At 37.9% G+C, this 27,504-nt stretch overlaps 1 protein-coding gene across 3 annotated transcripts in view; it reads left to right on the forward strand.

Annotated features, from left to right (window-relative positions):
• The window catches only part of Ubr3 (ubiquitin protein ligase E3 component n-recognin 3), a 147,036-nt gene that overhangs the window by 98,717 nt on the left and 20,815 nt on the right, over nucleotides 1-27,504 (forward strand). For 2 of the 3 annotated variants that reach the window (XM_052722507.1, XM_052722508.1), the window contains exons 27-31: nucleotides 4,600-4,710; nucleotides 7,376-7,588; nucleotides 9,696-9,832; nucleotides 16,754-16,839; nucleotides 20,111-20,216. In XM_052722507.1, the coding sequence (XP_052578467.1) occupies nucleotides 4,600-4,710; nucleotides 7,376-7,588; nucleotides 9,696-9,832; nucleotides 16,754-16,839; nucleotides 20,111-20,216 (653 nt within the window). The remainder of the gene's footprint in view (nucleotides 1-4,599; nucleotides 4,711-7,375; nucleotides 7,589-9,695; nucleotides 9,833-16,753; nucleotides 16,840-20,110; nucleotides 20,217-27,504) is intronic. The other variant, XM_052722509.1, reaches the window with a different exon arrangement.

A 27,504-nucleotide genomic window follows, 5' to 3' on the forward strand; every position in this document is an offset into this window, starting at 1 on the left:
CAGGTGGATCTCTGTGAGTTTGAGGCCAGCCTGGTCTACAGAGAACGAGTCATAGTCCAGAAACAAATGGGCTTTGCTCTGGTCATGCCATTTCTGAGCTATGTGTGTGTGGCCAAACATACTAACCCTCAATTTCCTTACCTGTGAAGGGTTCAAATGGTCCTTTCAACTGTAGCCCTGTGGGGTAGTCAACATAAATATGAAGTGAACCTTATAATATTTAGGGTGCCTAATTAGGACATCTCATAGCAGGCCTTAGAATGCAATTTGGATAAGATAATGGAGGATCATGGCTCTATTTATTTTCAGAGTTTCAAAAGTGAATTTATGGTTATTTTTAAAGTATTACGTTTATATGTTTTATTGATATCTGTATTATTAGTGTGTTTAAGAGCACACATGATGTGTGTGTGGTAGGGCATGCAGACCATGATGTGTTTGTAGAGGTCAGAGGACAACTTGGGAGTCTATTCTTCCCTTAAGAAGTTTTTTAAAAAAAATTATTTTGTTTTGTGTTTATGAGTGTATTAGTTATTTTTCTATTGCTGTGAAGAGGCAAGAGCCTTCAGGGAAGCTGATTAGCTAGACACATAAACACCACACATCACACATGCAAAAAAAGGTTCTATTTGGTTTTGACATTCACCTTTGTACATTTACTTTAAAGTGGTTCAAATAAAATGCAAAGTATTATAACAAAAATGAGTCTAATAAGGTAGCAACAAAATTTTACAAAACAGAGTGTTGGAAAGATGGATGACTCAGGGGTTATGAGTGTTTGCTGGACCTGAATTTAATTCCCAGCACACAAATCAGCTGGCCTCTGATTCCAGCTCCAAAAATCCCGTACCCTTCTTCTGGTCTCCATGGCTATCTGTACACATGAGGCACATATACATTCATAGACACATACACATAAATAAAAATAAATATTCAAAACAGTGCACACAAAAAAGGTCTTAGCATAATCTTACCAACAATTTTTCTTGAAAACACTTATTTGAGGGTTAGAGAAATGGTTCAGCAGTTAAGAGCACTGACTGCTCTTCCAGAGGACCCAGGTTCAATTCCTAGATCCACATAGTAGCTTACAACTTCATATAATTCCAACGCTAGAAGATCTGACATGCTCCTCTGACGTCTGCAGACACCAGGCATACACGTGGTGCTCAGCTGGCTGTAGTACCTGTCTGGCTTTCCTGTGGGGATCCGAACTGTGGCCTTCAATGCTTGCTGAGCCATATCGCAGTCCTGAAAAGTTTTTTTTAATTCAATCAAAATAGAACACAGGCCAGGCAGTGGTGATGCACGCCTTTAATCCCAGCACTTGGGAGGCAGAGCCAGGCGGATCTCTGTGAGTTCGAGGCCAGCCTGGTCTACAGAGTGAGATCCAGGAAAGGTGCAAAGCTACACAGAGAAACCCTGTCTCAAAAAAAAAAAAAAAAAGAACACAGTTTGATAATTATGGAGAAGAGATCTAATAAAAGAAGATTGATTGGGTATCTCTTTCTAAACCAAAATAAGGCATTTCAAGATAAAGTGTTTTGTTTGTTTGTTGTTAAATAAAAGGCTCTGAACTGACTGGACTGTTGTGTTCCTATGTTAACGACTGTTAGATTTTTCTTTTGATAGATAGCATGATTTTTGTGTACTTACATAGTAGGTTTATGGTGTGTTCCATGCACTATGTGCCTTTGAAAATCAGGGCCTATATTGGTTTTATATCCTCCCTCAGGGTTAGGTAGCCCTTGGTCTCTGGGGTATAGATGCTTCCTGGATTTCTTATTGAAAGACTTTAAAGTAGAGGACAGGAGTTTTGGCTAGAACAGACTGCGTGGGTAGAAGAATAACTTACTTGGCATTGATACGGATCATAGAATTAAGCTGCGCATGTTACAAAATTTAGGTACCGAAATTGATTCTTGTAAAATAGTGCATATGTTCACTGTAGAAACCCATGGCCAATGTGACACAATGAAGGCAGGAACCTGAGCCTTGGGGCTAGTTAGCTTTGGACTTTGGCCTCTATTGCTTATAACTTAATGACCTTAATAGTGGTTTATTCTTGTCTTATAAAAAGAGACAGCACTGTTTACTGTATGGGTTTTCACCAATACTAACTTAGGAGGACAAGTGGTAAGCACTTAGCACAGCAATGAGTGGACATAGAGTTGAAATCTCTCTAAAGTATTTTCTCATGACAGTTTTCCTGTGCTTTTGGCTCTAGCAAACTCAAAGGAGACCTCTGTTACATAAGAGTTACTACTATCTCCTGTTTTTAAGCTAACCACAGACCAGGGGCTGGGGGCATACCTGTAATTCTAGCACTTTGAAGGTGGAAGTATGAGGATCAATAGGTTAAGGTCATCCTGGACCACATAGTGAGTCACGAACAGACTGGGCTACATGAGACCCTGTCTCAAAAGTCCTTGATAAACAAAACAACTAGCTCCTGTTACTAAGAATTAAGATTACTCCCGTCTTTATAATACTGGGCCAAAGAGAGCAGTGTGCTTGTTAACTGGCTGCTCACTGACTCGGAATGATCTAGCCCTCAAATCTGTTTCTATTTTAAGGGTCTCCAAAAACATAGAACAGAGATGAGTAGGCCTCCTGTTTTGTTTTTCTGATTTGTAACAGTAGAACCTTGCTTACCTGCTGTGAGTGTTTGGTTTATGCTTCTGCACACTCTATCTGGGGAGGCAGTTTTTACTGTGCAGTCTTGTCTTTATGGTTTTTTAAATGTCTGTATGTATATGTGTGTGTACATCCCATCACTTTTGAGGAGGTCAGACTTTGGGGGAGTCAGTTGTCTTCTTTCCACTGTGGGTTCTGGGGATTGAACTCTGGTCCTCACACTTGCATGCCAAGTACTTTACCTGCTGAGCCATCTTGCCAACTCCTGTGTAGTATTTTCAACTTCTGTGTTCTCATGAAGAATTTTGATTTACTATTGGAACATTGGATTTAAAGAACATTTAGGTTACCTTGTGTTATGATATATAAATTTCTTTCTAACATTAAAAATGGAAAGATTTACACTATCTGTTAAGCATGTGGAAACATTTTTATGACAGCTGTCAAATATTTGATCATGTGACTGTCACCCATGTTGTCCCTTGTGCCTCATATCTCTGCCTGTCTTATTACAAATCTTACAGGGTGAATTCAGACTTAGTCCCAAATGCTGTTTGGGATGAATTCAGACTTAGTCCCAAATGCTGTTTGGGATGAATTCAGACTTAGTCCCAAATGCTTTTTGGCAGACCAAATGATAAAAATAAGAGAGAAGAAAGGATAAAGGGAGGAGCATTGAATTTTGAAGTCTTTGGTTTGCATGTAATATGTGATAGAGATTGGGAACTAATATTGTGGTGTGTAGGTAAATAAGAATTGATAAAGAATGACTCTTAGTTTTTTTTTTTTTTTTTTGACAGTGAGTAAGTACTTGTGGAGTTTTAAGCCAAGAGGAAGAGAAAGATTCATGGGGAGGATGATAAGAGTTTTACCACAATGATTTTATGTTAACTGAGGAACACTAAACTAGAAATTTCTGGTTTCTGACTTAGGAAAAAAACATGTATATAGTCCTACCTATCTATTTATATCTATCTTTGTCTGTCTTTCTATCTGTCACCTGCCCATCCACCTACCCACCCACCCACCCACTTTCCCTCCCTCTCTCCCTCCCTCCCTCCCTCTCTCCCTCCCTCCCTCCCTCCCTCCCTCCAGCGAGGCACCCAGGATAGATGAAATTACAAACTAATTTCTTAGATGGCACAGTTTCAATGACAGGAGAGTAGCACTCCCCTGAGTGGGCGGGTAAACAAAGGAAGTGTAAGAAAAACAGGGGATGGAAACTTAAAGAGAGATTGACATTAAGGCAGTTAGAGGGAGATCTGCATTCCAGAAAAGAAACTGTTAATGTTAGAAATGGAGAGGTTAGTGCTATGCAGTGCTATTTAGTGCATATAAAATGATCAATATCAGTGTAGTTCGTACTCACCATACTGTTTTTGTATGTGAATGTGTGTATGTGTCTACAGTCTATAGGTTGATGTTGAGTGCCTTCCTCAGTCACTCTCTACCTTATGTTTTGAGATAGAGTTTCTCATTGAATGTGGAGCTCTTCTATTCTGTTGAGCTCCAGGGATCTATCTGCCTGTAACTATCTTCCCAGTGTAAGTAAGGCATGTACTGATGAACCTACCTTTGACATGGGTACTGAGTCTAAACTCAAGTCCTTGTGTTTTTATGGAAGGCACTTTATGAATTGAGCCATTCTCCCAGCCCCTGAACTATAATATTGAGAGCCTGTATGTTATGAGATAGAAAAAACATTGTCTATGATGTTTATTCTCTTTTATTGTAAGCATAGATATTTGGAAACTAAAACTTACAGTATTCTCATTTTAAAGATCTTGCTTTAGGACTGTCTAGTCAGATATAAATTTATATCATAAATTTACAACCTGTGTATTAGGCTATGCATGAAAACAACCAGTTTTGGTTGGATGTATTTCAGTATGTTAATAATTCATTTTTATGTTAATAATTCTTTAAAGTTAATTTTCTTTTGTCCTTTTTTTCTCTTTGAAGAGTTCTTGCCTTTTGGCAGTATCAATTGGCTGGGAAGGAGGTGTTTATGTACAAACTTGTGGCCACACGTTACACATAGATTGTCATAAATCCTATATGGAATCATTACGGGTAAGTTGATTAGAAAAAAAAATTAAAGGAATCTGTTATCTTTCCAGGCATTAATTTTGTTTTACACCATACACATCCCAGTTCCCCTCTTGAGTCTGAGGGATTGTGATTTTTTTATCCTTTAGTGGCTAACTCCCACGACTCCCATTAGTCTTGGCTATCATTGCTCTGAAGTGCTCCGCTCCACTACCTTATGGATCATCTTTTTACATGATCACCCTGTCTTTTTTCCCCTGTGAGCAGCACTTTTAACTTTTGCACATTTCCTAGTTCATTGGCTCTTTCCTAACTTCACTGTCTTGTCCTGAGCCTAGTCTGTCTTTATTCCCAAGCATTAGTCAGCTTCCTTTGATTCGACATAGAAGTGAACCAGAAGATGGTAGAAAATCATAAAACAAAGTGAACTATTATCCAAACTTAGGATTTCCTCTGTCGGTAACTGAGATTATGTTTATGGCCTTAAATGCCATATCATTTGTATCCCTGCTTTCGTCAGGTTTCTTTCCTGTTTGTCTCAGCAGCTATTTCAAGTCTGCCTTCCTACATCCAGATATTTCACCTAAGTCCTAAGAACCTCACTCATCAGATTCTGTTTCTTCTTATGCCATCAAGAAATCGGTGTGTCCCCATCACACACCCCCTTCCAGTTAAAGTACAGTTCCCTACTAAGTGCCTGTATTCTAGCCTGTCCTTTCTTTTCTGCTTCTGTTGAAGACTAGCCTCCCTGTCTGTACTCTAGGAGTCCTTTGTCTCCAGCACTGCAGAAGCCATGACTGTTTGTAGGTGACATCTTTTTCTTTACATTGCCTTGCTGTCTCTCCTGTCCCTTCTCAGTGTATAAAGATATTCAGGTCTGCTTCATTCAGAATCCTTCCCTTGACCTTGCATTCAGCCGAAGTCTGTTTTAGTCTTTCAATTCAGTTTCTTCAAAGTATTTCTGCTTAGAAGTAAATTTCCTGTTTTTATATATCCTTCACTCAGAAGCATTTCTGTCCTTCCTATTCTTCATGGCTCATGTTCAGTCACTAGCCAGGATTCTATTGGATGTTCTTGAGTATCACTTGGCATTAATTCTGCCTTCACTGTTCCTGCTGATATTTTGTGTATGCCTCCCTTTTTTGTTTGTTTGTTTTGTTTTGTTTTTTGAGACAGGGTTTCTCTGTGTTGCCCTGGCTGTCCTGGAACTCTGTGTAGACCAGGTTGGCCTTGAATTCACAGAGATCTACCTGCTTCTGCCTCCAAGTGCTGGGATTAAAGGTATACCTGCCACCACCACCCGCACGTGTATGCCCTCTTTTGACTTGACTTTTGTGATTGCTTTCAATATTGATTTCCTTACTCTAAGTTGTCCACTCTCTTCCTGAAATGTAAATCTGGTGACATGTGCTGTGTCAGTGGTTTACCAATACTTTCTTGTTTTCCTCTTGATAGAAGGAAGCTTCTTTTTTCTCTGAATGCCATTCATACTCCATGATCTGAGCCTGCCTGTTGTCAGGATTAATAACTAATGCTCCTTAAGCATATTACGCATTTCAACAACTATTAAGGTTCTAGAGTATTGTAGATTCTGTGATGAACTTGGGGATACAACAATAAATAAAACAAGCGATCCTTTCTTCAGAGACTTGATGATGTTTGTTAGTTACTTTCTCATTGTGTGGTGATATACCTGACAAAGCAATAGAGGGAAGCAAAGAAGGCAGGCAGGCAGGCAGGCAGGCAGGGGTCTCGGGCTCACAGTTGGAGAGTGCAGTCTAGCACGGCAGGGAAGGCATGTGCAGGAGCAGAAGGCACTGACCACACTGAGCCACAGTCAGGAAGCAGAGAGAGATGAACGCTGGTGCGCTGCTTGTTTTCTCCTTTGTCTTCAGCGCAGAACCCTAGTCTCTGGAGTGGTGTTGCTTCTGCTCACTTGGGGCTCTCCATCTCAGTTGAATCACTGTCGACACTCCATCAGAAGCGTACCTAGAGGTCTGTCTCCTAGGCGATTCTAGCTCTGTCAGGTCGAGAGTCAAATTAACCATCATTGTACATGTGGTGGACAAGGAGTGCTAACTGTTTAAAGTATGCACAGGATCGTAGTGACACCTGCAGTGTGCCAGAACATTTCATGAACTAAGATACTTTTGAGTCATTATATCTACATCTATATATCTGAAGAACTAATTAGAAATCAGATTATAAATGGCTTTGTGGTTCATGTAAACCATTGAGACTTTACATAGCTTCCTCAAAGAAAGATATTAAAGGTTTGTATATAGAGAAAAAAATGTAGCATTACTTAGGAAAGAGGATAGTGTCTTGTATGTGATTATGACATAATGCTTGTAGTATAAGAAGTGCTTCAAGCCAGCCGGTGGTCGTGCACACCTTTAATCCCAGCACCCAGGAGGCAGAGGCAGGCGGATCTCTGAGAGTTGGAGGCCAGTTTGGTCTACAGAGTGAGTTCCGGGTCAGCCAGGACTGTTCAATCCCCCCACCCCCCCAAAAAAAATGCTTTGGTAACCTTTGACAACCAAACCAGAGATTTTATTTCTTTGTGACAATTTAGAGATGCCCTTCTTTGTATGATATGTATGTTAGTTTACTGTAAAATCTGGTAGTGTGATTTTTGTTTACTGCAAATGTGTGCATCAGATATCTACATGTTTATTTCATCTTTCAGAATGACCAGGTTCTTCAGGGCTTCTCAGTGGACAAAGGAGAATTCACATGTCCCCTTTGTAGACAGTTTGCTAACAGTGTTCTTCCATGTTATCCTGGAAGCAATGTGGAAAATAACCTTTGGCAACGTCCTAGTAACAAAAGCACACAAGATCTCATAAAGGAAGTGGAGGAGCTGCAGGGACGGCCGGGAGCTTTCCCAGTAAGCATCAGTGTAAGGCAGAAATATCCTGGCTAACTTACTCACTTAGTGTGCTTTTCAGCTCCCTTCCCTCCCTCCCTCCCTCCCTCCCTCCCTCCCTCCCTCCCTCCCTCCCTCCCTCCCCCCCTCTATTCCCATATCTTCCCTGCTACCTACACTCCTTTCTTTTTTCCCTAAATTACTTTGGCCTTTATATATTTAGTAGATTTAGATTGATTTTTAGAGGTTTTTGATTTCTGCTTGTGCTTTTTAAAAAACAGAATGAAAATAACAGAAGAAATGATCAGATACTATACCTTTCCTTAGTAAAAAATTATAGTTTAATGTATTAAGACTGTCTTCCAAATTGTGAACTTAAGGTTTGTCATTATTGTGACAAAACACCATAGCCAAAAGCAACTTTGGGAGGGAAGGGTTTATTTGGCTTACACTTCCACATCAGTGTTCATCACTGAAGGAAGTCAGGACAGGAACTCAAACAGGGCATGAACCTAGAGGCAGGAGCTGATACAGAGGCCATGGAGGGGTGCTGCTTACTGGCTTGCTCCACATGGCTTGCTCAGCCTGCTTTCTTATAGAACCCAGGACCACTAGCTCAGGGATGGCCCCACACACAGTGTGCTGGGCCCTCCTCCATCTATAACTAATTAAGAAAAATGCCCTACAGTCTTTCCTGTTGCCTGATCTTAGGGAGACATTTTCTCAACTAAGACTTTTGTTCTGATGATTCTAGCTTGTATCAAGTTGACATAAAACTGGCCATCACAAGCTTAAATGGCTTTTTTAAAGATGTTGACATGTTTAAAAACAAAGCAAAACAAAAAGTATATATGTTACATTGCTTATTTATCAGTAGATACATTTGGAAAATGGCATCAATAGATAATTTTGCAATTGTGTGGACATCAGAGTGCATTTCTACAAGTCAAATGGCTTTGATGTCTCTAGGTACTATAATTTTAAGGGACAACCATGGTATATGTGGCCCATTCTGTATGATTGTGTGATATGCGACTCTCTCTTTGTCTCTATGTACAAATATAATATAGCACATAAGTGTTGAATACAATGTAATCATTTGAAAATATATTCTTTAGTTATATTAAGATTAAGCTTGATAATCTGAGTTTAATCCCTAAGGACCCACATGGTAGAAAGAGAGAATTGACTACCCCAATTTGTCCTCTGGCCTTTACCCATGTGCCATAGTATGCACAAGCACACTCAGATGTACACATGTGTACACACACCAAATAAACTGATGTAATAAAAATTAAGAATGTATTTACACACATCTTTATTTACTCTGTGTGTGTTAGAAAATACTATGTGACAATTCACTATAAGTCTACTATAATGTGAATTTGGCATAAGTGAGTCTGTTTTTTAATCCTCACCAATGGAATTTATGTGACTTAAGTCCTTAAAATGATTTACCTATATTGTAGATTTCTGTTATGGTCTCTAAAGAAGGGACAGCTGTGCCTACTATGAAAGCCATGCCTGCCACCCTATGTTTTTGTAGTGCTGGGAATTGAATTTAAGGCTGGCCTCTCATGTGCTAGGCAAGTGCTCTATCACTGAGCTATATATTTCCAGCCCCTCAACTAAGGACATTGAGCTTTTGGAACAAAAATTTGTGCATTAAACTACTCAGATTCATCTCTTGGCATTTACTTTCTCAAAGGAAGACTATCTTTAGAATTTAGGGTGTGTGTGTGTGTGTGTGTGTGAATTTTATGTATTTAAAATTTGCCTGAAAACCAATCTTAAATAAAGTCAGGCTTTTTGTAAACCTGAAATGGTTCTGAAATATTTAGTGTTATGTACTCATTCCATGAAAATATAGTTTGTGTGGCTAATTCATAATAATTCATATTTAAGTTTATCATAATTGGGTATTTATCAACTTCATCCAGAATATGAATAAACAATTATAAGACAGATTCATTTTTTATTCATTTCCTTTGCACACTAAATTGTACAAAGTTGTTCATTATTAAATCTCCTTTGACTTATGTTAATTTCCTAGTGTGTTCATATGATAAATATTTCAGTTTTAAGCTATTATTAGAGAAAAGGAATATAAACTTTACATGTATGTTCACTTTTTTTATAGTCAGAAACCAACTTAAGTAAAGAAATGGAATCTGTAATGAAAGATATAAAAAATACCACTCAGAAGAAATACAGAGACTATAGCAAGACCCCGGGCTCACCAGACAATGATTTTCTCTTTATGTACTCTGTTGCTAGGTAGGTATGTGTAATATATGTTGATATTTCTGTAATATTAGTTTTTCTTTATTGTTTAGTGAATCTTTGTTTTATCTGTTACTGTTTATATTTGTTTAAAAAAAGGATATATATCTTTAATATTGGTTAAAAGTATAACTAGTTACTTGGGAGGCAGAGGCAGGTGGATCTCTGTGAGTTCGAGGCCAGCCTGGACTACAGAGGGAGTTCCAGGAAAGGCGCAAAACTACACAGAGAAACCCTGTCTCGAAAAACCAAAAAAAAAAAAAAAAAAAGTATAACTAGTTTTATAACTTCCCAGGAGGTTATTTCCTCAAGTTATTTATAAAATTACTTTGATGCACAGTTTGGATGCTATTGAACATTATAGAACTTATTTGGGACAGATAAGTCCCTCAAAGTATGACACATTATGTATGATAAAATCCTGGCAAGTGCTGATGCCAACACCTAAACCATAATGTTACGTTCCTTCATTACAGAAAATACAGCTTCGAGAGTAGACTTAGTCCTTTGTTGGCTCTCATAGTAGTTAGGAAATAACAGCTGGTTTAAAAACCAGAGAAAGAAGAGAAAGCAGGAAGGCGGCGGGTGCTCCAAGCTTGTTGGAAGGCAAGTGCTTCTCACCTTTGAATTAGGGAGCATTAGTCTGGTTGTTGAGTAGGTGGACCATCACCAGTAAACACACTGAAGCAGGAATTTTGGAAAACGTGTGAAAATGGAGAGCCACAAAAAAAGAAAATAGGGAGGAAGCAGGTCCATATGGCTAGGCACTTGCAAACACAGTCTTCAACGCGATACTGTAGAGCCTTAGATGTCTTTGCAGTCATACTTCTTATTTTGTTCAGATAGTATTGTAGTCAGTAAGATTTAGAGATGGTGTGACTCAAAGCCATGCACCAGCTTCCTGCAGTCAAGGCCAGGAAGTCACATCATTTGAGTCGAGATGCAGTGGTTTTGTTTTTCAATAGTCCTCTCTTTTCCTGTCTTGTGTTCAGCTTTCGTAGGTTGTGTTATGTTTTCTAATCTCTTTGCCCCACTCCTATAGCACTGTAACAAAACAGTAAATGAAAGAGTATATGTAACCTTTAAAAACCCAGGAAAAATGGATCCAGACTTAGAAGAATTGCAGCAAGCAAGTTAGAGCTCAAGATAAGGAACCTTACTCTTGAGTCTGAAAATATAAATGGTGACCCAGGTTGATATATAGAAGGATCTGCCGGATTAGAAAATGACTTCCTAGTCTGTGTTCCTAGGCTGTTTTTTTTTTTTTTTTTTTTGTCATGATGGTGGTTAAGGTATACAATAATTATTTTGTTTCTTGGAGTTACTGATTATTGCATACGTACAGCTAAATATAAAAACTAAATTTGATATATTTAACTTTACTAAGGATCTAGGATCATGCTTATCTTCTGTATAAAATGTAATAATATTATAGAAAGTCAGTTGAATGCAGATCAGCTATTCTACCTACACACACATATCTCTCTCTCTCTCTCTCTCTCTCTCTCTCTCTCTCTCTCTCTCTCTCTCTCTCTCTCCCTACTTGTGTATTATACTTTCACTTTCACTAGAGTTGGCATTATTGGAAAATTCTGAGATTCTTACATGGAATTTATCCAAATGATTGATTTTCTTTGTACACTAAATTGTGCAATGGACTGCAATTCTAAAAATGGAATTTTCCTATAGTATGGTAAATTGGATTAAAATTTAGATCCTTGTTTCTTGCCTTAAAATATAAGTAACTTTCGAAAAACCAAAAAAATATATATATAAGTAACTTATGAGAAAAGGCTGAATAACATGAAATGGACTCATCATGGTTTTCTGTTTTATAGAGAAACAAGGACAGGTATCAGATGCTAAAGGTATAGGTAGAGAGACAGGAAAATCATTCTGCCATTCCCATTCTTCTCTGAACCCTGATGATAAACTGAAAGAGTGAGACAGCAATGGTCTGGTGGTCAGCATCACCAGGGTGTTGCCATCTCCCAGTGAGCCTGCACGCTTGGTCATTGCAGTGGGACAAGCGAAGGCCGGGTGACTCGAGATTCAAACAGGGGTTGAAGGAGAAAGGCTTTATGATATTCGGTAATGTCAAGATTTGATACTAGGTCTTTACCTAGTCTAACATGCAACTTATTTCATTATTTTATTTAAATATTTAAATCCTGCTAAGTATTTTATTGCCTACCTTTCAGGAAAAAGTATTTCTGAATGTTTATGAAATAAGTTGCAATAAACTTACTTTGAATTACTTAATTTTTGAATTAATTGTGATTCTCAGAACTTGAGGATATATTTGGTATTTTAATAAGACACAATTCTAGTTTCTGAGTTGAATTTCTAGCTATGTAAGTAATTTTATCTGTTCTTTAGGTAGCATAACAGTTCTGCTATTTGGGAAGAGAGTATCCCTTAGAATAGCTGTAGAACTCAATCTTCTGAAGTAAAGGGCACATGTCTTTGTTTTTAATTTGATTTGTATAAGGACCCTTTGGAAGATTTTTTTTTTCTGAGGGAACAGAGGAGAAATTATTGGAATGTGTTTTTGAAAATTAATTCTCAAATTAACCATACCTGCTTTATTCAAATTTCAATTTATTTCTGAAATTTTCATTCTATTGAAAATATTAGTCATAAAATTAGATTATGGAATGATTATAATGGGTAAGAAGGTATCCTTCAATAATAACTCATTATTTCATTACTGAAACTAAGAAAGACCTGATTTTTAGTAATTGATTTTCCCCAAAGGACTTTTGTATCTAAGTCACAAATAGTTAGAGGTGTTGGTCTATGGCTCTGAGTGTCTGTATTGTGAGAAAGATGGAAATGGTAGAGAGAAGAAATAGGATCATTTGAGTTGAAGATGAACAGATATCTTTCAATCATGAGTGGACTGGTAGTTAGTAGAGTGAATAGATCTATCTTCATATACTGTATTATAAGTCTAGATCTTTAAAAGTAATTATATTGAAAATAAGAGGAATACTTTCTAAAATGCCAAGTGATAGGCCTTTTGTTTTTCTAAGTAGAATCTGACTATGGTGCTTAAGCAATAGATCTGAGTTTCTTGAGTCGCTGACACTTTGGGCATAAACCAATACCCTGTGTCAAACTGAACCCTTTGAGTTTTTTGTTTTTAGGTTATGTCTCTTTTTAGGGTAATTCCCCCTTGTAAACACTCTGCCCTCCTTTAGTTGTTGTTGCACTGAGGAATCGTAAGGGTCAGCAAAAGGAGATCAACTACAAATCAAAAAATAGAAGGTGATGTGTGTGTGTGTGTGTGTGTGTGTGTGTGTGTGTGTGTGTGTGTGTGTGTGTGTGTCCGTCCGTCCGGCCTGCAGTTGATGTGGAGTTTCTTCAGTCACTCTTCCCCTTTGAGGCCAGTCTTACTGACCCTGGAGCTTTCTGTTTCTGTTTAGGCACTTGGCTAGCAGCTTGCACCTGGGATCCTCTCTCTTCCCTCCTAAATGCTGGACTTTCAGGTAGTCTGCTAAATCTGTCTGCCTTGATGCAGGTACAGGAGAACTTAACTCTAGTCCTCGTGCGTGCAAGGCAAGCCCCTTACCCACTGACCATCTCACCACTCTTACAATGGCTTTTATTGTTTTAATAAAGCATGTTGATAAGTATCATTGGGGATTTAGACACTAAGACATGGTCCCTGTTCTTCAGGAATTTACAGTTTAGTTGGAGAGCCAAAACTAAGAAACACTGTATATAAAGCAGAATAAAATAGGTTCTTAAAAAATGTTATATAGCCGGGCGGTGGTGGCGCACGCCTTTAATCCCAGCACTCGGGAGGCAGAGCCAGGCGGATCTCTGTGAGTTCGAGGCCAGCCTGGTCTACAGAGCGAGATCCAGGAAAGGCGCAAAGCTACACAGAGAAACCCTGTCTCGAAAAACCAAAAAAAAAAAAAAAAAAGTTATATAGGCAGAATGCTATAGAACTTCAAAAGGGAATATCTTAGTTAGGGTTTCTATTGATGCAACGAAACACCATAACCAAAAAGCAAGTTGAGGAGGAAAGGGGTTATTCAGCTTACCCTTCCACATTGCTGTTCATCACCAAAGGAAGTCCAGACAGGAACTCAAATAGGGCAGGAACCTGGAGGCAGGAACTGATACAGAGGCCATGGAGGGGAGCTGCTTACTGGTTTGCTTCCTGTGGCTTGCTGAGCCTGCTTTCCTATGGAACCCAGGACCACAAGTACAAGGATGGCCCCACCCACAATGGGGTGGGTCCTCCCCCATCAATCACTAATTAAGAAAGTGCCCTACAGATGGAAGCATTTTCTCAGTTTGTGTTCCCTCCTTTCAGATAATTCTAGTTTGTATGACAAGTTGACATTAAGACTAGCCAGTACAGGTAATATAAACAAATTGAAACAAAGTATATGAAATATTTATTTCCTGTCTCAGAAAGGCTTCCTAGAAGATCTGCAGCTTCAATGTAGGCCATGCTGTGAATGAAAGTATGCCTCCCAACCTCCCAACCTCCCAATCCTGGAGAGAAACTGAGTAACCTGCTCAGACAATAAAGTGGGGTTCAAAGCCTTTGATCTGCTGTTTTTTAAAACCTTTGCCCTGCCTATTATCTTGGTTTGGTTTGATTGTGTGTGTGTGTGTGTGTGTGTGTGTGTGTGTGTGTGTGTGTGTGTGTGTGCCTCGCACATGTGTGCACTTGTGCGTATAGTTGTTTTTCAGATTATTGCTCCAGAAATAGCAGTAAGAAGGGGAGCATGACAGGAGCACAAACTCTGGCCGTGGAAAAGGAGCTGATGTGCAGTTCAAGGACTTTGTAATCCTGGTGTTTGGAAGTGGCCAGTGACAGCTTTCAGCAGTCTTGTCGGTCTGTGAAATGTAGAGGTTTTCTCTGCTGCCAAATTCACTTGGGGGTATTTGTGGTAGAAAGTGCAGAAGATAGAATCTACTTTTCTCCAAGAATAAAAAGCATAGAAAATTCATTCCCAAATTACCTTTATTTTTGTACTATCCATTCAGGAAAGAAAAGCAGATTGTTGTGCTTTTCAACAGTGAGCTGTTGTACAGAGGGTACATGGCCACCTGGATGGCTTACTCTAGTGAGTCTTAAAGGACCAGATTGGGTATAAAGGAAGCAAGGAAATGTTGATGGTTAGGGTTTGTGACATTGATTTTTTTAAAATTCTGGATATTATATATTAACCCTTTGTATAGATAGTTTTAAAAAATGAAATAGAAATGTTGTATAGGAAATCTTCCAGTCATATTTTAAAATAATGTCAGACTTAATAGGTTTATTTCCTTTAGAATAAAATTCATAATAACTTATTTGTTATCCTTTAAAGTGTATTTGGTGATCCAATAAACAGAATTGTTTTTATAACTTAGTGACCATTTTTGCAAATAGTGAGATGAAAGTTGACATTCATTTGTAATGTGTTTGGTTGGTACTTTAAAAAGTACTATCTAGGAAATCATAGTTTTTATAAGAGAATATAGCCATTAATTTTTTTCTACAGATTAGGCAACAGAAGATTTGTGAAAACAAAATGTATTGATCTCATTTATATTCCCTTGATGAAGGAACACATGCTGGTCTCCGCGCTCGCTTTCTGTCCACTAATATGAAATCCTTGTCCCTGCTTCCTTGCTGGTAGGTTTTTAGAAGTTCAGTGAGCATTGCAAATCGCCTGAAGGGTGGAAAATTCCCTTGTCACACAGATGCCCTTATCAGCAGCAACCAGATGGAGCTCTGAGCAGGACCATTATCAGTGTTAAAGTGCACCTTCCCCACCCTGAGAAGATTAACCGTTCTTTAGAAATGGGTGGCAAATGTACTGACTCTAGAATAGGAATATTTCAACATTTGTATTCATAAGTTATATGTGAAAATATCATTTCACAGTATAGCCAAAACCAGTTTATATGTTTTGTTTTTAAATAAAATAAGATATAGTCTTTAAGTTCACAGCAGAGAGTAAGCTTGAAGCCTCGCCTCTCTTTAAGGCAGGGTGGAGGTGGAAGATAGGTGGGTGGTGTCGCATTAGCATACTTTGGATACAAACTAGTTAATTCAATTTTGTTGAAAATAGGTATTTAAGGTGATAAGTACTATTGAAATACACACAATTGAAATAAGCACAATTGAAGTTATAACTCAAAATTTAAATTTTTATTTTGGTAAAATTTTTCTACTATTACTCTTTTTGAGTAAATGTTTCAGTTCTGCATAGGTTTGCTTTTTGAAATATCAGTTTATTAATAGTTGCTATTTTGTAAGCTAGTAAATGCTAAATACCTTGTAATTTCAGATGTTTGTGAGCAATACTGATCTTTACCACTCTCAATAGCTGCATAATGCATTTTAATAAAACTGTAATTATAGAAATCCATAAAAGAGACCACGATTAATTAATTATGTGTTGATCATAGTCACTTCAGTGTTGGTTTTGTTCCATGATACTGATTTCCAGATACCATCTAATCTCCAATGAATGAGAACCATTTCTTTGATAGAAAAATCGGTATGTCTTTTAATGACAGTAATTATCTACCTGGTGGCTGGCAGTTAATGTACATATTTTTTCATGTAACTTATAGATAGGCTTATGAAGTACATTGCAGGATTTTTGTTGTTAAGGCCTAGTTTGTAGTATTTGCCAAGAGCTAAGACTTTGCAACAATTACATGGTTGTATGTGTAATTTTTTTTTTGCAGGTATAGATTTAAACACCTAAGTAAAGATGGATGAATTGCTACTTTTAATTTCTAAATGTAAGAAAAAGGTCATTACTGCATAAGCTGTGATTTTGCAAGTAATAAAGTTGAAGAATTTTATTGTTTAGCTTGATTGAGGTATGTCAATAAAGCAGAAGGAATCTCTCTAGCCTGTGACTGAGATGGATTTTAATGCTTTGCTTACAGAACCAATTTGGAACTGGAATTGATTCATCGAGGAGGTAGCCTGTGCTCGGGCGGGGCAAGCACAGCTGGTAAAAGATCTTGTTTGAGTAAGTACTGGGCAGGGTTACATTGTAGAGGATCTCTATTTAGGTCAGGTGTGAGTAAGTACTGGGCAGGGTTACACTGTAGAGGATCTCTGTTTAGGTCAGGTGTGAGTAAGTATCGGGCAGGGGTTACATCGTAGAAGATTTCTGTTTAGGTCAGTTTTGAATTCCTAGATAGGCCTACAGAGTCTGTTCAGATAAGTTCAGTTTTCAAATGTTTGGAAGGCTGCTATCTTTAGAAGAACAATAGAGATTAGCCTTTCCTATATTGTCATAGGTCAGCAATATAAATGTCTAATTGGTCAGGTTTACATTAGTTCAAACTTTTAAAATGTATTATTCTCACAAATAAAAAAATTTAAGTTTTTGAAAGAAATTTTACATTGAGTTGATGAAAATACAGTTTTATAAAGATAATTATGTTTATAGATTCCTATTGTCGCTGATAATTAATGAAGATAATGTGCTATGTTTTGTTTTATATTAACTAACGTATTAAAATAATGTTTTATTTTATTTATTTATTGAAAATAAAATACTTATTTCCTTTATGTATATGCTTTATACTATAGACATACTTCTTCAACACCATTTGTAAAGATATACTTAAGAGAAGTGTAGTTTTCTACCTAGACTAGGTTTTTCATGAACATGACTTTTCATGACTGTTACTCATTGATTAGAGAATTGATGTGGATACTAGGAGTAATATTACTTAATGTCACAATATTCATTATTAGCTTCAAATTGCTAGAGTTGAAATGTTACCTAAGGTACTAGCATAGGAAATAAAACTTGTTTAAAATACATAGTAAATTGAAAAATTAATTTATTTTGTTAAGTACTAAAATAATATTTAATAGCAATACATACCAGCTTTTAAACATAATATATGTATATAGTATTTTGAAAAGCTATCTATTAGGATGAATTTAAAAGCAAAGTACCTTAACTTTTGTCCCATAAAAATATAAACATGAAATTTTGACAAAGATATTTAACAATATTTAATGTTTATAGATTTGGGTATTTTATTTTGGATTATCACTTGATTTCTAGAATCAAAGATTTGGGAAGGTTTTTTTTTTTTTATTAATTGTTTAATGACCTCTAATGTATGCAGTTAAACCCTCTGTGCGTGCTGTGCTGTAGTAATGTTTTAAATGGGCAATTGTTGAGATGAAGAAAGTATAGTTTATAATATGTTTGAGTTAGTACTACATAGTGCAGTTACATACGTTAATAGTTTGGCACTATTCTAGAAACTGTTGTTCTAGAAGGTTTTCAGGAAAGAGATTTCAGGGTTTTTGCCCATTTTCTTCTGAGACATTTACATTTACTCAGAGGCTTAGAATTGGTGAATTTATCCATAATTTTGACAAGAGTGAATAAAACTCTAGTGGTATATTTCCAAGTTCTTCTTTGGCTTCCAGTTGTTATCTCTGTTTCTTACCACTTTTCTGGTCACTTCCCCCTTGATCTTGAAGAGTGTCATCTGCAGATGTCCATAGCAGCTCCTCATGTAGTGTTGCTCCCGATTCCTAAGTCAGACCTCTAGGCCTCCTTATCCACCAGGGACGCCAGACACTTAGGACACTATCTCCAGCAGATGAGACTAGTTCCTGATCATTGACTGGAAGACACGTTGTTGCCTGTGACTGTTGTTCAGGAATTTGAAGGGTGGGGATCATTTCTGTGTGGTGGAACCACATTTTAGTGGATATGGCATTTCAACAGTGAGGGAGCTTCTGTTGTAAATTAGGCAAAGAAGAACTTTGTATCAATATGCCTTCAATAGATGTAGGACCAAGCAAATGTAAAAATAGTGCATAACTTTTTATTAAGAGGAAATTGTTACTAATGTTTATTCTGCTCACCTCTTTATTAAAATGATTTGAAAGTAGATAGGAAACTTCATAGATTCTGGCGACATTATAGGCTTTTAGGTTTTTCCTTGTTAGAAGTAGAAATTGTTGAAGTAATTAGTAATGGAGCATCACGTGAGAGACAGTTCTCTCTCAGCAGGGAAATGAACACTCTTCTGTACCTGGAGCTGATACTTTCTGCTTATTACTGTAGTTGAGAAACCACAGTTTGCATCTCAGGTGGATTCCATGACTTCAGAGAGGTTAAAAACCAGACAGTAGGAATATAGCTCAAGTGGTAGAGCGGTTGCCTGGCATATTCAAGACCCTGTACCACACCAGCACCATAAACAAGAATGGAGCACAAAATTAGCCTAAACTTTAGTCAAAAAGGTAACCGCTTGTTCTGACACTTTCATTTGGGAAAGTTCTAATAATTTAGATATAATTTATGATCTACAATATTACTTCCATCTGTGTATGCTGTTTCTAACAAGCAACTTAAAATGTATAGACAACTTAAAATAGTTTAGTTGCTCAAAAAATAAAGACCTGGGGACGCGGAGATTTGCTAAAGAAGAACTTCACTGATATCTGAACTGCTAAGGATGTTGTTGTCTATAATACCCAGGCCAGGAGTTGAAGGGAGCAGAGTTCAGTTAGGAAACGACTGCAATACTGAGAAGTACAAATGGGCATAACACGGCATGAGACGGAGACCACTTCTGAGGGAAGGTTGAGCAGAAGGACGACACTCTAGATTCTATTAGAAATCCTTTGGAGTTAGGTTTAGAGCGCTGCAGAAGGGAATGAAGTAGTTGCAGCTTGTGATGGCTGATCTTGGCTGTACTGGTTGGTTTTTGTCAACCCGACATAAACCTAGACATCTGGGAAGAGGGGATCTTAGTGAGAAATTTCCTTTGTAAGCTTTGCCAGTAGTTAATTCTGTAGGGCATTTTCTTGATTAATGATTGATGTTGCGGACCCAGCTCATTGGAGGCAGTGCCATTCCTGGGGAGGTGGTCCTAGATGCTATATGAAAACAGACCAAGCAAACCACAGAGAACAAGCCAGTAAGCAGTATTCTTCTGTGGCTTCTGCTTCAGTTCCTGCTTCCAGGTTCATGCCTTGATTTTTCTCATTGATGGAGTGTTACCTGAGAGTTGTAAGTGGACATAAACTCTTTCTTTCCCAAGGTGCTTTGGTAATGGTCTTTTGTTACAGCAATGAACACCTAAGCAAATACAGGGTGAACTTGATTAATTATAATGACTAATCAAAATAAAAGGATCATGTTTCCTTATTAAAAGTAACTAGAAGAAAAGTTACTAGAACTTTTGAGAACATTTTCTTCTGGAAGAATTGTATCAACTTTCTCATTAGTTTTTTTTCCCCCCCAATTTATTCAGATCAGCTGTTCCACATATTAGCCTTGCACATGCGGCTTTATACCATTGATTCTGAGTATAATCCCTGGAAAAAACTCACCCAGTTAGTAGAAGATATGAATTCACAGTAAGTATTATTGAAAGATTAAAATCAGCTAAAATCCTTCTTAGAAAAATAGTTGTTAAATTTAAAAATGGTATTAAATTTCTATATGAATACATTTCCTTATGAAACATTAAGTGTATAATAGAAATTTAAAACAACTCACCATTATACTTTCTGTAAAAATTGCACAAAAGTTCCTACCAAGTGAGACAATCTTTAGAAGAATTCTGTTGGCTTTTATGCAAGTGAAACATTCAACGAGAGGTACAGAAAGATTGATTGCTGTTTTATGTTAAAGTTGATCAGTGCGTTCATTCAGCGTTTCACTCTTCTTTGTAAAGTTTCACGTTAGTCTTCATCTGATGGTTTAACTGCCCCTCTGCCGGATTGTTTCTATAAAGACCTTTCTTTCTTGTGTGGACTGTTTGTTGGCTCTGAAGTGCAGTTTGACAGGGTGAATGCTTAATTCTTTCCCAGTTTATCAACTTTGAAAGTTAGGAGTTGGTGCTCTGGCAGCTCTCTTTGATAAAGACTAGGAAGTTGCACTTGCTTGTTATTTTATATTAGGATATTTGTATACATTCCATGTGTTTCACTTCAGTCATTATTTTCAGTGCACAGTGTTCCTTTCAGCGAAGAGAGACCCCTTCTAGGCTGATTTCACACTTTTGACGTATTTTCAATAGTCTTTTATAGTATCTTTTGTTTTCTGGTAGTGTTCATTTTGAACACTTTATACCTGGAACCTGCCATTTCTCTGTGTAATTCTCTTTAACGGTATTTAGAAAACATGGTCTGGGTCCTTAGGAGCCTAGTACAGCTACTGGGGTATTCTTTACAGGCCATTTCTGCCTGCTTGCCTCCCTAGCAGCTTGTCTGTCTGTCCACCCATCCACCCTTCCTTCCTCCCTCCCTAAGATTTATTTTGTATATATATGTGGGTTTGAGTGAATGTAGGCTGCGTATGTGGATGCCATAGAGGTCAGAAGAGGGTGTTGGGTTCCTGTAGCTGGGAGTTACGGGAGGGTAGTGAGTGCCTGATGTGGGTCCTGGGAACCAAACCTGGGTCCTCCAGCTGGTACTCTTAACCATTGAGCCATCTCTCCAGCCCTGTCTTTTTTTTTTTTTTTTTTTTTTTTTTTTTAAGGATAAAAAGTTCTTGAGTTCTCACTGGTATTTCTAATCCAGGCATATTGTAATATTGCAAAATTTTTAAGTCAAAACATTTTGTCATTTTTATCTTTTTTGTTTGGGAAAAAACCTTTATTCTTGATATTAATGTTACTACTCATTTGCATAACTGCAATTGTTGATTTTAAATATCACTGTTACTGCTAGCCAGGTGAATTAGTTACTTTCTTCACTGCTATGACAGAATATGGACAAAAGGAAGAAAGGGTTTATTTGAGCTCTTAGTTTATGGGCACAGCCCGGCGTGGCAGGCAGGAGTGGGAGGGAGCTGAAGTACATACGCAGTCAGCAATCCGCCTGTTGGTGATCTACTTTCCCTTTTATGTCTAGGACCATGAATGGGGCCATGCACATTTAAGGGGGGTCTTTCCACCTCATTTAACCCAAACTAGAAATGTCCTTACAGACACATCCAGAGGTTGGTTTCCTCAGTGATCTGGGTCCTGTCAAGTGGACAGTCAGTGTAAACTACTACCAGACACCCCTTTGTTCTTAGAATGTGTGTCATTAGGAGTATATAGTAAAAAAGTTGTTAAAAAAACATACTTCGGGCTGGAGAGATGGCTCAGCGGTTAAGAGCACTGGCTGTTCTTCCAGAGGTCCTGAGTTCAATTCCCAGCAACCACATGGTGGCTCACAACCATCTGTAATGAGATCTGGTGCCCTCTTCTGGCCTGCAAGCATGCATGTAGGCAGAACACTGTATACATAATAAATAAATAAATCTTTAAAAAAAAAAAAAACTCAGAAGGAAGGAAATGTTTCTTAAAAAAAAAAAAACATACTTCATAACAGTCTTACTTCACTATGCCATCAGCTGGATGGATAGTTCAATTCATCTTTTTCCTCAATATTTAAAGACATTTTCTAGCCAGGTGGTGGTGACACACACTTTTAATCTCAGCACTTAGGAGGCAAAACCAGGCAGATCTCTGAGTTTGAGGATAGCCAGGGTTACACAGAGAAACCCTGTCTGGAAAAACCAATAAATAAACAAACAAACAAATAAATAATTCCCCTCCCCCAAGTAAAACCTCAGTAATAAAGAAAATTTAGCTCTGTCTTCTGCATCCATCCACATGAACTACTTGTTGTGAGGCCTCTTATCTGTTAACCGCTTCTAATTTCCTGTCATGCTTATGTAGTATGGATGCTAGGCCTTTGTGTTGCGAGTAGAAAATATATGTCACCAGATTCTCAGATATCTTTTTACCTGGCTTATTTTTTGTTAAAGTTTTAAAATTAGCATTATTAATTTTTCATTTTGAGTCAACAGGTTTTCTCCCATTGTTATAACACAATTTACCCATGCTTTCTTCTAGTACTTACATGGTTTTAATTTTTACGTCAAGGGTTTCAATCTGTTTGGAATTTATTCTAGTATATGGTATAGGTATTTCACAGAATTTTGTTTTATTTTTTATACTGCTGTAAAATATCATTTACCTTTACAGAGTAACAAATTTAAATGGACTTAAAATTTAAAAAGGAAGAAGGGGTAAAGATGCTTTTGTTTATTGTCACAGAGTCCAAAGAGAACAACCAGGAGAAAAGATGGAGACTATGCTTCCATCTGTGGGACGAAGGTTGAGGGGGACGAGAAAACTAGAAGACTCATGTTTTCTCGTGGAAAAAGGGAGTAAACCAGACCCCCATGTCTCTCTAGATAATGAGTTTATGGCAAAGGAGCTTACGGAGCAGCCCGGAGCATATTCTTTCTGATAGTGTCCTGAGTTCATTGGATAGTAAAACCAATGTTGACTACTACCTCATACAAATTCTGTTCAGATTTACCAGTTGCTTTGATAATGCATGTAGCAAAAGAAAATTAGAGATTCCAAGATCGTGCTAGCATCTGATTTCGTCTCTTTAATTTTTTTGTAATTTGACAGTGATTCTGAATGTTTCTTTTTATTTAACGACATTGACCTGTCTCTTTAAAAAAGAGCTAAACATGTATTCTCTTCCTGTACAAAGTGATATTAGGGTGTACAGTTGTCATTTGAAGAAAGAACCTGCCATTCTTATGGATATCGAAGTGTTATGGGCATTTACCTAAGAAATCACTAAATAAAAACTAAATTGATCAACAAAAAAAAAAAAAAAAAAAAAAAAAAGAGCTAAGGCTAGTTATTTTATAGGTTGTTTTTTAAATTTGTTTTTGTCCAATATCTCCCAGTGATCAGATTCAGCTTATAAACATTTTGTAAAATCACCACACTGATGTGTCTTCTTAGTGTGTGATATCAGGAGGCACGATTTGATTTGTCCCGTGACTTCACTTAGCTATGAGAGTACTTGTCAAGCTTCTCCCCTTTGGAGTTAGCTTATTTGTGTCTACAAAGTATCATGTAGTAAAATGCTTTGGGGCAAGATATCTGTGTGTGTGTGTGTGTGTGTGTGTGTGTGTGTGAGAGAGAGAGAGAGAGAGAGAGAGAGTCTCAAAATAGCAAAACTTTGTATATGTTTGTATTTAATGTTTTTAGACAAACTTAGCAAGCTATGAGTATTTTGCACATTATAGTAAGAAAAATCAGGCTTCCTGCCATTTAGTTGTACTTTTCTTCTTTTAGCTAGACTTGGAAACTCAAGGACAAATGTGCAGTAAATACAAATGAAATCTGAGAATGCTTTAGCTTCCTAAGCCTAAAGGATGCTCAGCCAACAAAACTTCTCTAGGTCTCACGTTGGTGTGCTAGAAGGTTAAGGATGTAAGTAGGGCTTTACTGTCCGTAATAATGCTGGACTGTGCTCCTTTTCAAGCCCCAGAATTTAGGGAGCCTTAGGATAGTAGCAGTGCTGCAAACAGTTACTCGGTACTTACTTTACAGCAGGCACTTTGCTTAATCCTCACTATTAACTCTCCCAACTTTGGCACTTTGTAAGAACTTTGAGGCTTAGAAAAGTTAGTCCTAGTTAGGGGCACACTGCCCATAAGAGCAGAGCTAGGACTTAGAAAAGTTAGTCCTAGTTAGGGGCACACTGCCCGTAAGAGCAGAGCTAGGACTTAGCTTTAATTACTCCGTGACTCCTTTTCCATACTAGGACATTTGGGTATCTTCAGGAAAGTCTGATTGACACACCCCATCCGCATATTTACTCTCATTTTTATGGTTCACTAGGTCATTAAATTGTAACAAAAAGTTTGTTGTATAGTACATCATCTATATTTTGTATATTTTTTATTTTTAAAATTGAAATATATTTATTTTCTCACCATAATCTTTCCAACATAAACTTCTCTGTCTAATTTGGTAGATTTTTAAATATATAATTTTATTTTATACTTCTAATAGAAATTATTTCCTTTTTATTTATAATCACTGACTTTTTTTAAATGGGAAAATTATTTCTGTTAACAGTATTTTATGTATTTTCTGTTATCATTCATAGAAGTCATGGTGTTATTTGTGTGTGTGTGTGTGTGTGTGTGTGTGTGTGTGTGTGTGTGTGTGTGAGAAGCATGTGTGTGCAGATATATGTGCATGCCTATGGAGACCAGAGAACAAACTCAGGTATTATTCCTCAGTTACCAGTAACTCCTCAGCTGGGGGTGGGACTTGATGAACTCCCCTCTCCACTTTGGGGTTGATTATGGTTGGCTTGATCTTCGGGTCTTGTACACAGAGTTACAGCCACTGAGTTTCTGGTCAGTGGTGCTGTCGTGACATCCACTGCCTCTGTGATGCCCACTACCTCTTTCTTTCACTTACGTTCTCTCTGCCCCTCTTCCATGATGATCCCTGAGCCTTAGAGAGAGGGAATGTGGTATATTAAAGGTGTGCACCACTATCACCCAGCTAACATCTTTTTGTTTGTTTGTTTTGCTTTTTTTTTTATTTAAAATTTTAAAATTCATTTTACATACCAACCACAGATCCCCCTCTTATCCCTTCTCCTGCTCCCCTCACCCCCACCTAATAACCCCACCCCCACCCCACATCCCCTCCTCTAAAAGAGTAAGTTTTCCCGTGGGGGGACAGCAAAGCCTGATACATTCAGTTGAGGCAGGACCAAGTCCCTCCCCACCTCAAGGGTGAGCAAGGTGTCCGACCATAGGTAATGGGATCCAGAAAGCCAGCTCATGCACCAGGGATAGATTCTGATCCCACTGCCAGGGGCACTTCAAACAGACCCAGCTGCACAACTGTCTCCTGTATGCAAAGGGTCTAGTCCAGTCCCATGCAGGTTCCACAGCTGCTGGTCTAAAGTTCGTGAGTTCCTATGAGCTTGGTTCAATTGTCTCTGTAGATTTCTCCATTATGATCTTGACAACTCCCGTCCCCTTGCTCATATAATTCCTCTTCCCTCTCTTTGACTGGACTCCTGGAGCTCAGCCTGGTGCTTGGTTGTGGATCTCTGTGTCTGCTTCCATCAGTTACTGGATGAAGGCTCTATGATGACAGTTAGGGTATTCACCAATCTGATTACCAGGGTAGGCCAGTTCAGGCACCCTCTCCACTATTGCTAGTAGTCTAATCTGGGGTCATCTGTGGTGGTATTGTGTTCCCCAAAATATTGTGCACCCTAATAAACTTATCTGGGGTCCGAGACAGAACAGCCACTAGATACAAAGGCTAGAAAATGGTGACACTCACACCTTTAATCCTAGCATTCCAGAGGCAGAAATCCCTCTGGATGTCTGTGAGTTCATGGCCACACTGGAAACAGCCTTTAATCCCAGAAAGTGAGCCTTTAATCCCAGGGAGAGAGGCAGAAAGCAGAAAGATATATAAGGCGTGAGGACCAGAAACTAGAAGCTTTTAGCTCGTTAAGGTTTCAGGCTTTGGAGCAGCAGTTCAACTGAGATTCATTCTGGATTAGGACTCAGAGGCTTCCAGTCCGAGGAAACAGGATCAGCTGAGGAACTGGCGAGGTGAGGTGGCTGTGGCCTGTTCTGTCTCCCTGATCTTCCAGCGTTCACCCCAATACCTGGCTCAGGTTTGATTTTATTGCTAAGAACTTTTAAGATTCGTGCTACAGTCATCCTTGTGGATTTCTGGGAATTTCCCTAGCAACAGGTTTCTCCCTTACCCCATAATATCTCCCTCTATCAAGATATCTCTTTCATTGCTCTCCCACTCCATCCCTCCCCGGCTCGACCATCCCTTTCCCTCATGTTCTCATTCCCCATCCCCTAGCCTCTATCATCCACCCCCATCCCCAGTTTACTCATGAAGAGCTCTGTTTCCCCTACCCAAGGTGATCGGTACGTCCCTCTTAGGGTCGTCCTTGTTTCCTAGCTTCTCTGGAACTGTGGGTTGTAGTCTGATTATCCTTTGCTTTACATCTAATATCCACTTATTTTTTAAAGTATCTGAATAATTATGGTTTAACATATTGAATTTTTTTTTGTCACAGTTGGGCTGAAAGGTACATGTCAGGGTCTGGTTTATGTTGTTTTTTCTTCATAGTTATTGAAAAATTTCCCAAAAGTATATTTACCTTTTGACTTTATAATTACTTTGCTCAGCATTTAGAAAATTGAAATTTTTATGGTACAAACTAATGGTCTTTATCTTTTTTTTAATGCTTTTATCCTTTTAAATCCCCTTTCCATCCAAGATCTGTTGATTACTTTCATAACCAGTAGTCTGTTCCCAGTCTTAAGATTTATTGTATTTATCTATATTTTTTTCCTTAGAGTCTTCTCATGAGATTATATATAATGTTTAATATATTATAGAAATATATGTACATATAACTTGGAATTAATTTTTATCTGCACTATCAGGAAAGATAAAAATAATTGCAGGTAGTTGTATTCAAGTATGTCTAAAGTAAGGGTCAATGAGATGAGGACTTAGAATGTCCACTCAACTTTATAATTAAGAGATCATTATTGATCATATGGAAAATTATTTCCATGAGAGATTTGGTAATGAAATGGTGCTCTCCCTCCTTCCTTCCCCAGTTTGAGTTTTATGAAGTTGGGGTCAAGGAGCATAGAAAACTGGGGAGACAAGATAATAGGAGCCATGGTCTTAGAGAGGAAGACAAGTATAGTATATGAAGAGATATTTGTAGGGAATAGAGAAATTCAAAGAGCTGTCTTTCATAAAATTCATAGGAGCATGAACTGACTTATCCAGCTGTTTGTCCAGTGCCTGGCACATAG

The sequence above is a fragment of the Peromyscus californicus genome, unplaced genomic scaffold (assembly GCF_007827085.1).
Source record: "Peromyscus californicus insignis strain IS unplaced genomic scaffold, ASM782708v3 Scaffold_7__1_contigs__length_154581171, whole genome shotgun sequence".
NCBI lineage: Eukaryota > Metazoa > Chordata > Mammalia > Rodentia > Cricetidae > Peromyscus > Peromyscus californicus.